Source organism: Styela clava, chromosome 9 (assembly GCF_964204865.1).
Source record: "Styela clava chromosome 9, kaStyClav1.hap1.2, whole genome shotgun sequence".
NCBI classification, from domain to species: domain Eukaryota; kingdom Metazoa; phylum Chordata; class Ascidiacea; order Stolidobranchia; family Styelidae; genus Styela; species Styela clava.
In genome coordinates this window covers 7,076,158-7,088,340 of record NC_135258.1, presented here as the reverse complement: position 1 = coordinate 7,088,340, position 12,183 = coordinate 7,076,158, and the positions used below count along the sequence as shown (strand labels likewise).

Genomic DNA, 12,183 nt, shown 5'->3' with positions numbered 1-12,183 from the left:
AAATAAAAAATGTGTTACCGTATATTGGGTTAAAACTCAAAAAAAGTTGCCAAACTAAGGGGTCAGCCTTTACCCACATAACTCTTAAATTCTGCTTATACACGCATAACTCTGATCGCACTAATTCTCTTCTGCAATCATTTTCTGTGATCGACGCGTACAGCATGTTACGATTTGTAGGGTTGGCTTATATGCGAATTTCTATAAATTCACCATCTTAGGGCTGTTTTTAGGAAGTTAGTTGGCTAATATGCGGGGATATATGGTAAGTCTATCAACCTAAATTGATTGACCAATATTACTAAAACCATTACTTGGCAAAGAAAGACTGTCTGTGTCTATTCCAAATCTTCATATTAATTTATAAAAGGTATGGAGTATTCTGATATAAAGAAAGGCTGTGGTTCAATTTTAATGATGAAGATAATTTCAGCAAATTTATCATTTATAGCCATCTTTATCTTTTTTATAACTAAATTTATCTTTTGTAGTTTCTGATAAATATCACCATTTCCAATTTAGTTCTTGCAATTATTATCACATACTATTATTGATGGAAATATTGTCGTATATATTGGGATATAATGTACAGGAACTTTTTATAACACTCTGGTAACATCATAATAACCACATTCACATAAAACCTTTTCAATCATTGAATACATTTGTGAATAAGTCACGCCTTCTTCTCCTGTTGTCGACGGCGACGAGGTCACAGAATTGACCCCGTTCCCAGGCAACTCTTTCGCAGCAACCTCAGCTGTAGCTTGACGGGCAAGAGATGATGCCTCATTCATAGGAAATGCATCAATATAATCCTGAGACCCGGAAAGCAATTTTTTCAGCTCAGTTTTCAAATGAACTGAACTACTTTGTGGTGAAAATAATGCTCGCTTGTATCTTGATATTATTCGTCTACAGAAATTTACTTCAGATGTCGGGGGCAGTTGGTCGATGAAAATAATCTTGTGAAGTTGATGTAACATTGTTTGCACCGGATCATTTATTTGTCGAACTTTTCTTGGTGAAATTGTTAAAGTACCTGCATTGCTTGCAGATCCAGGCCTTCCACGAGATGCAGTTCCGACTCGACTAAGAGAGGAATCCTTTGTAGTACCTTGCTCTGACATATCAAAACTCAAAGCACGACATGGTAAATCCTGCTTTTTTATTGATTGATTCTTAGCGGAATTGGGGCGTGATCTTGGAGGGTGTGGCTGTTTCGCATCGGATGGAAATGCATCCATTAAACTAGCATAACCAGACGATGAAGCTTCAGAAAACACATCAGAACCAGGACTTGTTGCCTCGCCAGATTGTTGTCGTTGATGGCCATTTGGAGGGGTCACTGGTGTAAATATAGCAGGTGAGCTTACATTTGGATTAAAGCTTGAAAATTTTTCTTGCTGGGTAAACGTGTGAGCATTAGACATTGAAAAATTACGATAAATACGATTATTGCTCTCTTGTGATGCTTTGAACAGACTTCTATAATTTTCCATATTCCTTTTTGCTTCGTGGTAATTCCTTTGTGTTCGCCTTCGCTCTTTTTCCAATTTTCTCTCAGACTTGTGATAAAGCTTTGTTACATTATCGGTGTATCTTAACATCGGAGCTGCAATCAAACTCACAACTTCTACGATATCAGGACGATGTTCTGGTTCAACGGTTAGACACTTGGTGACAGCAAAATTAATTTGAGAAACATATTCTGAAGTACCCGGTACGTTTTCAAACTTGGCTTCGACAATTTTCTTCGCAAGAGACAGCATGTTATCGGAAGGAAAAGGTGGTTTCAAAGTTGTCATTTGATATAAGATACAACCCAATGCCCAGATATCAGCTTTTTCACCATATGGTTCGCTTTTTATTATCTCAGGACATGAATATAATAAAGTACCGACTACTGAATACAATTTACTCTCATCTTGTTTTTGTTTGGCCAAGCCAAAATCAGTGATTGTAACATGATCATTTTCTCCAAGCATTATATTTCCAGGAGTTAAATCTCGATGGACAATATTTTTTTCTTTGTGTAAATACCGCAACGCAAGGCAGAGTTGTATCAACACTCTCCAAACTCTGTCTGCTTCCATTCCATTTTGTTTCTTTTCGATAAGAGCATTGAAATGCTCTTGCAATGAAGCTCCTTCTATCAATTCCATTTCAATGTATAACCTGTCGTTTTCCTGGAATGTTTTATAATATCGAACAACGTTTGGGTGCCTGAGTTGTTCCTTGATAATTGTTAATTCACGGACAATTTCATCAAGCTCTCGTCTCTTCTGTCGGCTTTTCCCACCTTTTTCTTTGCCACCAACAAAGATACTGACTTCTTTGAGAGCTAATGCTTTTTCTTCATTCTCTTTTTTGACTTTATATACTGAACCAAACGCACCACTTCCTAGTAAATCCATCACAGCATAAATTCCTTTAATAAAACGTCTTGGTTTTCTATTTTGATTCAGTTCTTCAATATTTTCTATAACATTCTCAAGAGATTCTTCTCCAAGTTTATTGAGCGCATCTACCAAGGGTTGATAGCTATCCTGGCTTCTGACATAATGTCCAATGTCAATAAATGTTTGAAACATTTCAGATGGAAACAATCGCTTAAAAAGTCTCCTGTTACGCTCCATTGAAAACAAAAAGCGCAGAGCCCGAAACGCATTCAGTTGTAAATGCAAAGCAGAAGATGTACAACTTGAAGGGAGATCTTCAGGTAAAATTAACTTAGCTATAATATATACACCATTGCCTTCAACCACAGTCTGTGCATTATCTAAGCTAAGCTCAGAAAGCGCTGTACAACAAACGCTTTTGAGTTTCAAAATTTGTTCCAACGCTTCAGAGTCAGGTGTGGCGTCACCACTGGCACTTCGTGCTGTTAAAACAGGTTGAGTTCTACCTGTCCTCATATTTGCACTTGTGACCTCGTGTCGTTCAACAGTCAGTGTTCTGTCATCCTGCAGTAAATTAAGAAGTAAAGGAATTCCACCTAAAGACCTGATATCTTTAACATGTTGTGGGTCCTTACATAACAGAACCAGAATCCATACGATATGTAAAAGAAGAACGCATTGATCTCCGTGATGCAAAACACTTAACAACACGGGTAAACAATCAAATATGATCAGCTGCTCACAAATTTTGCGGTTCGAACAGAATCCTCGCAATAAATTGGCGGCATGAACTCTCGAATTGTTGTCATATTCCTCAATAATTCGCACAAGTTTTTCAACAACGTAAGACAATGAAGCAATGTAATCACAAATTTTAGGATTCGATGAAAGATCAAGTAGTATCAACAAGGCACATTGTAAGATGAAAGTGTCCGTAGCATCAAGTAAAGAAGTTGTGATCTGGTGGACATCATTTCCAATTAAAATACTTTTGTTACTCTCCGTGGTTGCCAATTTTCTGAGCATTAGAGATATATTGCTTAATACATCAACAAGATAACAGTTATCTGTTTGGGATAGATAGTACTCGGCAGCAATTCTATATTGCTCTGTTAATGAGGAAATTCCGCCAATTTCAACTATTTTTCTCTGAAAATTTGAGTCTCTTATTAAGATCCGAAGACAAATCAAACACCTTGATATGAGATCATATGTGTTACGTTGTGGCCAGTCTGTGTGAGTTAATCTAAATTTGATTAAATTGGTGAAAAGTTCAACAAATCTAGCTCTATGTTTGTGTTGAGCAAATTTCCTCTCACTCTGATAAATACTCCCAAACCAATCCAATAATTCGATTTCATTTTTCAATTTTTGATTTTGTCCATCAGATTTATCGGGTGTTTGGGAATTGTTGGTCACAAGAGCATCATTGGATTTTGTCAGTTGTATAAGTTTGGTTAATTTCGTTTCTTCACTATTTTTCGTCGTTTCAGTTTTCCTCTTCGTACTTCCAGACATATTTTTTTCATTCCATAAAATCTAACTCTTCAGATATTCATTCTCAAGTTTTAGTCTTCCTTTACAAGTTGATACCAAGTCAACATTTTGTTATACTATTTACCGATACCTTACCAAACTGTAAAAAGATTTCACATTATTATTCTAATATTATTATATTATGATACTACGACAGAAATAACATTGAATTGCACACAGCCATATAGTGCTTATACGTTTAAGTTAATAAAGCATCGAGAAAAAAATCATATTAACTTTACATGGGGCCATGGGTTTGAATTTATTGCCGAGTGTTTCGGTAAATGATTCAAGATGATACACATACATTTCATCTTGGAATTGGAACATTTAGAATTTTAAAGTTCTTGACTATTATTTTTAAGATTATTGGACCTACATTATTTTGGCTAGTCTAATTTATAACACAAACAAGCAGACCATATCTGCAAGAACTATGATAGCTATAAACTCAATAATATATATAAAGGACATTATACAGTATATGACAGCACCGTAACTTGGCAATAAATTGAAACACATAAAACACAATAGTGTATGACATGACAAAAAATATCATCACAGAAAACCAGCCATTGGAATTTCCAAACAAGTTGACCATTAACAACCATAACAAATTCATAGACAGGATACCACTATACGTTTCACAATCAAGAGAAAAATTACGGGTTTTTGAAAAAACTTCTACCAGCAAAGTTAATTTTTCTAACCCGAAATTTGCAACAAAACTAAGTTGTGAACTTAACTGAATTTGACTTAAATTGCATTTTGCTGCATAGTTTACCCGAACAACAAAATTTTTTTCATAACATCCAAATATTGGAAAAAGCATGGTGTTCACTAAATTCAATAATAATTCGTTGCATTCTATTATGTTAATACAAGATAAAAATGGAATGTCAAATACAATAACAGAGTTTCATTCATAAAGGGTTTTATATCATTGAATAAATTCTAAAATATTATTTCATTGGAGAGAATATCGATTTCCATTATGATTGATATAATTAACTATTAAAATCTGACAGTAACTAGTTATTTTCAAATTCAAACAATTTTACAATCTCTTCTTGATTAACTTCTCCAACTTTCTGATTCTTGAATTTGAATCCAGATCGGCTAAACTTCCAAGAATTGAAGTAGCAACATGTGAATTTGTAGCACCACCTTGTGGTAGAGTAGTAGTATCAGTAGGAACAGGTTGTTTTCGCCAGAATATTTCCAACAAGGGAGCTTGTTCTGAACGTTTTAACCCCTTCATTTCTAAAACTTTCTGGAAGGTATCGGCTTCTGCAGAAGATAACAGTCTGCTATAGTTAGCTACAAAAGCATCTGCTGGATCATGTGGATACATCACCACTTTGAGAAGCATTTCTGCCTTTGTCATTCCTTTGATTACAATTTTGGTATACGATGAAGGTGCTTTTCTGCTAATTTGAGATCCAATTGAAGGCAAATCAAGTAAAAGTGTTTTTAAAGAATGAGCATCAAGAAGTAATTGCTCTGTTCCAACTGTTCCAATAGGCTTACATTTGTATAAAGAACTAACAAACCGAGGTATGAAATTATTTGCGAACTTCATGCAAAATTGCGTGAAATATTTTCGTACAGATGAAAGGTTATCACGAATCTGTGGAACGGATTGCTTCACATGAGACGTAATTGCCGTGACATAACTACTCTGATCACCGACTTGCTCCACAGACATCCACGATACTTTTGACATCGCATAGAAAGCGGGGTCACACGATGCAATAAGATCATGCACTAATAACTGAATGCAACTTGTAACAACAGTGCTGAACGTGTCACATTCACCTGATAAATCTACTTTTTTAACGAGATCGGTATCCACTTTTTGTCGTAATTTTTCTTGCAGTTGTTGAGTCGTTTCAAGACAATAATCCGCAGTGCACAACATAGAACAGGTTACACACAACTCTTGAGTGTTTAACTTATGAGTTTCAGGAGACGACCCTTCTTTTAGACTAGATGTTGTCTCTTTGATTAAATTTGTGACTGAAGAAAAGGTGATATTCCCAGGCATACTGACGCTTGAAGTAGGAGCAGCTGATAACTTTGGCAAGTTGTTTGAAAGCAGTTTTGTAGCATATTCTCTCAGATATTTTTGAAAAAGATGTGTCAAAGAAACCATTGGTTCACCTGTGCTTAATTGAGAACATTGTACCATGCATTTTTTATAATAAACAAATAAATCTGCACATGTGGGCAAGACTTCACATTGCATAGCAGCACCAGCCACAATCGACTGTTTTGCTTGGGCTTGATGTTCTTGGAAATCCTGCTGAAATTTGGAAATGAGCTCAGCTAGGTTGCGGTCCTGAGACTGAATATAGACATCAAGATGTGATTCAAAGCATTTTGATATCAAACCCATGAACGGATTTTCTATTTTTGAAGGTGGATCAGCAGGTTTTGATTCTTTGGGATTCTCTTCAGCTTCACTGTTCATTTCTTTCACCACCTCTTCATAAAATGGATTGGATGGATCTATATCCACAGGTTCTTTTGTTGTTAGCTTGGTAATTGTTTTATTTTCCTTCAATGTAACTCCCGAAAGCCGCTTACTCAGCAAAGTTTCAAAATTTGTTGTTCGTTGAATGGCAAAAAGAAGTAATTTGACGTCAATTTCATTGGATCTAGTTTTCATGATATTACCAAGCTCTCGGTTTGTTATGTAGCAAAACTGAACTGCAATGCATTCTGATACCTCCCAGTTCTGTGGGAATAGTTTCACATATCTTTCTTCAAAATCCATCAAAGCACGTTTTATCCATGCATATCTGCGATCAATCTTATCAAGCCAGGCACAATCTTGAGAAGCCTCAAATAGAACATTATACTCTGCCAACTGACTTTTCACAAACTTTTTGATAAGTTCATTTTTCACATTACCTCCAAGTGCATTGGCAACTAGGCAGGCTTCGCTCAACAGAGCTATATTAACATTAGGTCTACCACCAGATTTATTTTCAAAAGCATGTTCAAAATCCGCAAATATTTGCTGAGTCAAAGTAGATTTGATATCATCTACCTTGTTTACAAGATCTTTGACAGCAGGAATAGAATGATAATTTTTAAAATGTTCCAGCACATTCAGAACACCTTCAAGGAGACTAGCGGCTTCTCCGTACCGTCGTTTTTGTGATAAGCCGACTAGAGTTTCCACACCACCTGTCAGCATGTGCAAATGATTTAACGTTGTTATTGAACTAGTTAAATTACGTTTCGCAGTGTCTAATTGCTTTATATCTCTTGTTATTTCTTTAACAGTTTCTTCAGACTGTTCTGCGCGATCCTTTATGTTTTTTATCATAACGAAAAGATCTTGAATTGATTTTTGTGCTTCTTCTAACGCTTCCTCACCTTCTACAACAGCATGAGTTTGTGCGTGAATTGCATGTCGTATGTCTTCATCAAGATCTTGAATTTGACTTTCGATATTTCCAACAACATCATCAATGTTCGACAATGATTGCTCAGTGGGAAATAATTTATTGATATAATCAATGACGTCAAAATTAGCATGTTGAAGTGGATCATCACTCTGAACAATCGTTTCAAGCAATTCTTGAACTTCTTTTGGATATAACTCCTCAGTCGGATCATCTGCATCCAAGTCCGCCATCTTTGTAAAAACTACTATTATTATTAAACAATGATGGCTTTGTTGAAAATTGAAATAGAATGATAAATATAGGATTTGAAACTTTGAACATTGGTACAGAAACCCTTGAAAGCAATCTTTCGCAGTCTTGGCCTTAAATAGACTAATTCTGTAATTGTGAAATAGTATTTACAAAAAGGGTGGCTAAAAGACCATTCTGCGAGACATCCCTGACCGCAGGACTGTGATGATAATTGAATTAATGCAGTAATGTGCTCTATAGTCTATACAGCAATATTTTTTATTAGGGTGGCTTACCCACTTTGCGGCCACGACCTATTTGCGACCATCAACTTCATCGATTAAATTAATGCCGAAAAAATTAACGAACTGCGACGATATTTCTCACACGTTATCTTCCGCTTATCCCTCGTAGCTCTGTGAAATTACACTGAAATGCAGCCCCAAACAAAAAAGTTACGACCGAAAACCCGACCAAAGAACAAAAACGGACCAGTTTTCCATGTCGCCAACTACCCATTGTCCCTTTAAAAAAGCTTGAAAATCCATACAAATATACAGAATATAAGAGATAAAAAGATGAAATTTGGCAGGTGGGTAGAGTTGTGTTTCTTTTAACCATCTTTAAAGTTTCGCGTTTCTACATTTAAAGAAGGGGGAATAGGGGGGTGCGCATTTCCAATACGTCGATAATATATTTGTCGACCAATTTGCAACCACCATGTTTTTGTCTGTTTGATTGCTGTGATGCGGTGCTTTGTTTATAATTTGTCGAGTTTTGTTCTTAAAATACTGAAATATATGATGGTCAGAAATGCAATTAAAAGCCTATTTTTTTCATGCATGGCTGCGTATGCCCTAATCTCGTCGCAGCAGAAACGATGTTCAAGGCTTGAAATCCGTGGTCGCACACTGGGCGTTCGGTCGCAAATACGTCTTCAGAATGTCGTACTTCATGGTTTGTACATAGCTTTAACCCCTGGTCGTAGAAAGTTAATTCAAGGTTTAGCGTGTAGATTAAAGGTCAATGCACCTACGGTGAAAACGGGTTGGAAATATTGGTTTTTGTTTTACAGCGGTTTGAATGAAATCGTCCGCAGACTGGCTACACCACCCCACGTCTGTATGTGGCAAGCTGGAAAGTTCCGACAACCATTGCTGTAGCAGTCTCCTGTCAGTGTCCCGCACTGTCATTAAACTTCAGACCGTGCTTACATGCTTAGCTTCGTCAGTTCGCGACATGTTCTTTTTATCATTCGGGAATCAAGAACTCTGGATATTTATTTTCAATACGGTACCGGTACCAAACGGTACTACTGTACTACAGTACCGGTACCGTACTATGTCTTATAATATCTCGATGTCCTCCTGCAGTTCTAAAAACATACTGTACCGGTAGTAGGTACCATATTGTACTAAACATGTTGGCATACTGCAGTGCTGTACTAAAAACACACCGGTACTGTAACAAATTCGTGGCTCAACGGGCTAAGCGTTAGGAATACGCTCGCCACCGCACCTCTAATTACTCTGCGTGGGTTCGCAGGTTCGAATCCCATGCAGGGATGGTTATGTGCGAGAGGATTGCTGGACTCCTCGCCGTCGTTGGGTGGTTCACGTAACCGCTGGTCGGTTACGGCTTCCTCCACCATCAAGTCCATGCTTCCGAAAACAAACAATACAGTATAACTAATCCCATACCCGACTTGGAATGGTAACCAGGGTTGCCAGACCCCAGCGATCAAAAAAAGCCAAATCAAGACACGAAAAAAGCCAGAAAAAGCCAACAATTTTACTAAGTACCGTAAAAGCGCCTAACTTCGGACAGTTCCTAACTTCGGACAAAATTTTTGAACGGTCATATCTTGGCTAAAACGCGCCGTATATTGCTAATTTTATTTATTATAGGTTGCGCTGTTATATCTACATCTATTCTCATCTTTTTTAATGTTGCATAATTATTTTTTTGGTAAAAAAACGGAAATTTTGCCGAAAATTGACCGCCCGGCATTCAACGGCGCAGAGCGTCGCTCCTACTGAAGCTATCATCGTCAAAATACCATCATTCGGTAGAGGGCGACAACAATGTATATAATTTATTTGAGTGATCGCAAGATGTCGTACGAGATTTAAATAAAACCGAAAATTCTGAATTATAAATTCCGTAAGAATATTAAGATTTCACGCAGCGTCAAAAATTACGTCAACCTCCCGTAGATTATTTTTCGCTCACTTCCGACACGACGTCACACTGCGTCGCGGAAATGAATTTTGACGCCAGACACAACGGAGCCAATATGACAATTTCCGTTAAGATAAAGACGGCGTTACAATGTAATATTTTTGTATTTTGTTCGGCAAAATTACATTATTGAAAATACATGTCACACTTAATCGATGACGTTAAAAATCGAATATATAAAACTATGATAATTCCAACGTCCATATGGCACAGTGCACTGACTTGACCATTATTTTATGATTAGTAGTCGAAATGACAGTTATTGAATACGGCCTGGGTGAATTTCATTCATTCTAAATTAAAAATAAATTCAATCTCCAACAAATAAACGGGACCTACATGTTTACAAGATTACAAGTTGAATTTTGAATTAAACTTTACAATCGGATTTACCGTGTGTTTGATATAATTTATCATTTATAAAGATAACCGTGCAGAATAAAAAAAAGCTATCCGTCGAGAATATTAATACTTCAAAGACTTCGATAGAAGCCCGTTAAAATACTTCATTGTGGATTGAAACGGTTTGCATCAGATATATTTACGTATGCATTTCCTGATTAAAATGACTAACGTGTTATTATACTCATCTGAAGTATCGAAAATAACGAACGAAAGATGTATACATAGGACGACGGAAGTTTCAAATAATGCATTTTCGTCGTGACGTCAATGTTACGTTACGACGACGATCGAGCGTCTTATCTTCACGCAACGACGTGATTACGTCATCCGCATCGGAAGCCTCTTTCTCTCTGTGCGTCGCGGTTACGCAGTGAAGAAAATGACTGTCCGAAGATAGGGCAGTGAAGGATAACGGTCAGATGGCAAGAAATATCAATTATTTCAATAGTAAAAATAGTATAATTAAACCGAAATTTGCAGGGAATGTAAATTACCGCACGAATGTTTTACCGAGCAATTTTGGCACCGTTTGGACAATAAATGGCCGAGTTATTGACGAAAATATAGTAATTTTGTCCGAAGTTAGGCGCTTTTACGGTACAAAGCCCCATGATTTGTCAGATTTTAAGCGCTTGGCAACGTACTGATGATGATGTAGAGCCATCAGTTCATTCGGTGAGGCACACAAATAGAAAGTAAGTTCCTATAGAACTGTAGAATGTAAAATAAATATCAAGCGGACAGCATCATTTTACCATTCAACATATAACGGTACAATACAGGGTGCCGCCTCAGTCTGTCAGTATGTAATATACCTACATGTTTCTACTTAAACTTGTGATATACCTTAAAAAATTCTCCCTACCGGTATATCAGTACCGTACCGGTATATCGTGCTTTACTAATGAAAATTTTTTCACTTTTAAAATTTATAAACCATCAATTTTATTAAAAAATTATCTAACCCCCTGCCGCTCACAGGTGTACCACTGATATCTAATTCAGTAATTTTAGCGTAGTTAATCACATCGTTACTGCAATTGCAAAATTAAACTAGAGCTCACATAAACCATACCGGTATCAGGCATAATGAAAATTAAATTATACAACTATTTTTTGGAAACAGAATGTAAAACTGACAAATACAGAAATAGGCAAAACTATAAAAACGAAGCAATGTTTACAACCCTGCTTGAACCTCTGTCTGAGCAGCTGCAGTAACTGCAATTATTTCTTATTGGGTAGGATATGGTTAAGAGTTAATGTAACAAACAAGGAAATCGATGCTCCAGGAAATCCTAATGTTAAGTAGCTAAGTACGTTGTTACACACTAAATATTGTACCTATTTCATATGATTTTAATAATAGACACTAGAATAGACTTGAAAAAAGCCTAAAAAACACCAAAGAGCCAAACGGAAATTCTGACGCCAAACGCGTTTTAAAAAAGCCAATATGGCAACCCTGATGGTAACCAGACGAGAGGTCGTGGTTCGCCATATGGATAAGCCGTCTTAGCGGCTTTCCTCTCCCCCGGGATAAATATGTAAAATCCTATCCTACAATACTAGGCTAGAGCCAGAGCGTTCTTTTTTTTTTTTTTTTTTTTTCAAGACAATCTCAATTTCTTCAACTCATTATCGATTTTTGTAGTACATCATCAACGATTTCGTCAGATAATATTCTTTGCCTATCAAAATCTGACATTAATTTGATTACACCCACAGCGTTCTTATTCAACTGAAATAAATAAACCAACAAAAGGCAACAATGACCTCTGTGAAGCTAGCAGCAAAACACGAAATTGTGACTGACAGAATCGCAGAAAATACCCACGCGTAAAATTAAATGTTCCCAATGATTTTTATAAGAAAGTGTATATTTTGATTAGTTTCACAATAGCAATTAAAGCAAAATAATCATTAACTACACTCCTCGTATTGTTAAT

At 36.5% G+C, this 12,183-nt stretch overlaps 2 protein-coding genes across 2 annotated transcripts; both read right to left on the bottom strand.

Moving 5' to 3' along the window:
• Nucleotides 1-255: 255 nt before the first annotated feature.
• LOC144411631 (serine/threonine-protein kinase Nek10-like) lies at nucleotides 256-3,920 on the bottom strand. The gene has a single exon (XM_078116081.1). The coding sequence runs from the start codon at nucleotides 3,918-3,920 to the stop codon at nucleotides 600-602; it is 3,321 nt and encodes a 1,106-aa protein (XP_077972207.1). The 3' UTR covers nucleotides 256-599.
• Nucleotides 3,921-4,038: 118 nt separating this feature from the next.
• LOC120338740 (vacuolar protein sorting-associated protein 53 homolog) lies at nucleotides 4,039-7,829 on the bottom strand. Its single transcript, XM_039406674.2, has one exon. The coding sequence runs from the start codon at nucleotides 7,585-7,587 to the stop codon at nucleotides 4,996-4,998; it is 2,592 nt and encodes an 863-aa protein (XP_039262608.2). The 5' UTR covers nucleotides 7,588-7,829; the 3' UTR covers nucleotides 4,039-4,995.
• Nucleotides 7,830-12,183: the final 4,354 nt, after the last annotated feature.

Coding starts and splice junctions, on each gene's coding strand:
- LOC120338740 (XM_039406674.2), bottom strand. CDS start 7,587: ATGGCGGACTTGGATGCAGATGATCCGACTGAGGAGTTATATCCAAAA.
- LOC144411631 (XM_078116081.1), bottom strand. CDS start 3,920: ATGTCTGGAAGTACGAAGAGGAAAACTGAAACGACGAAAAATAGTGAA.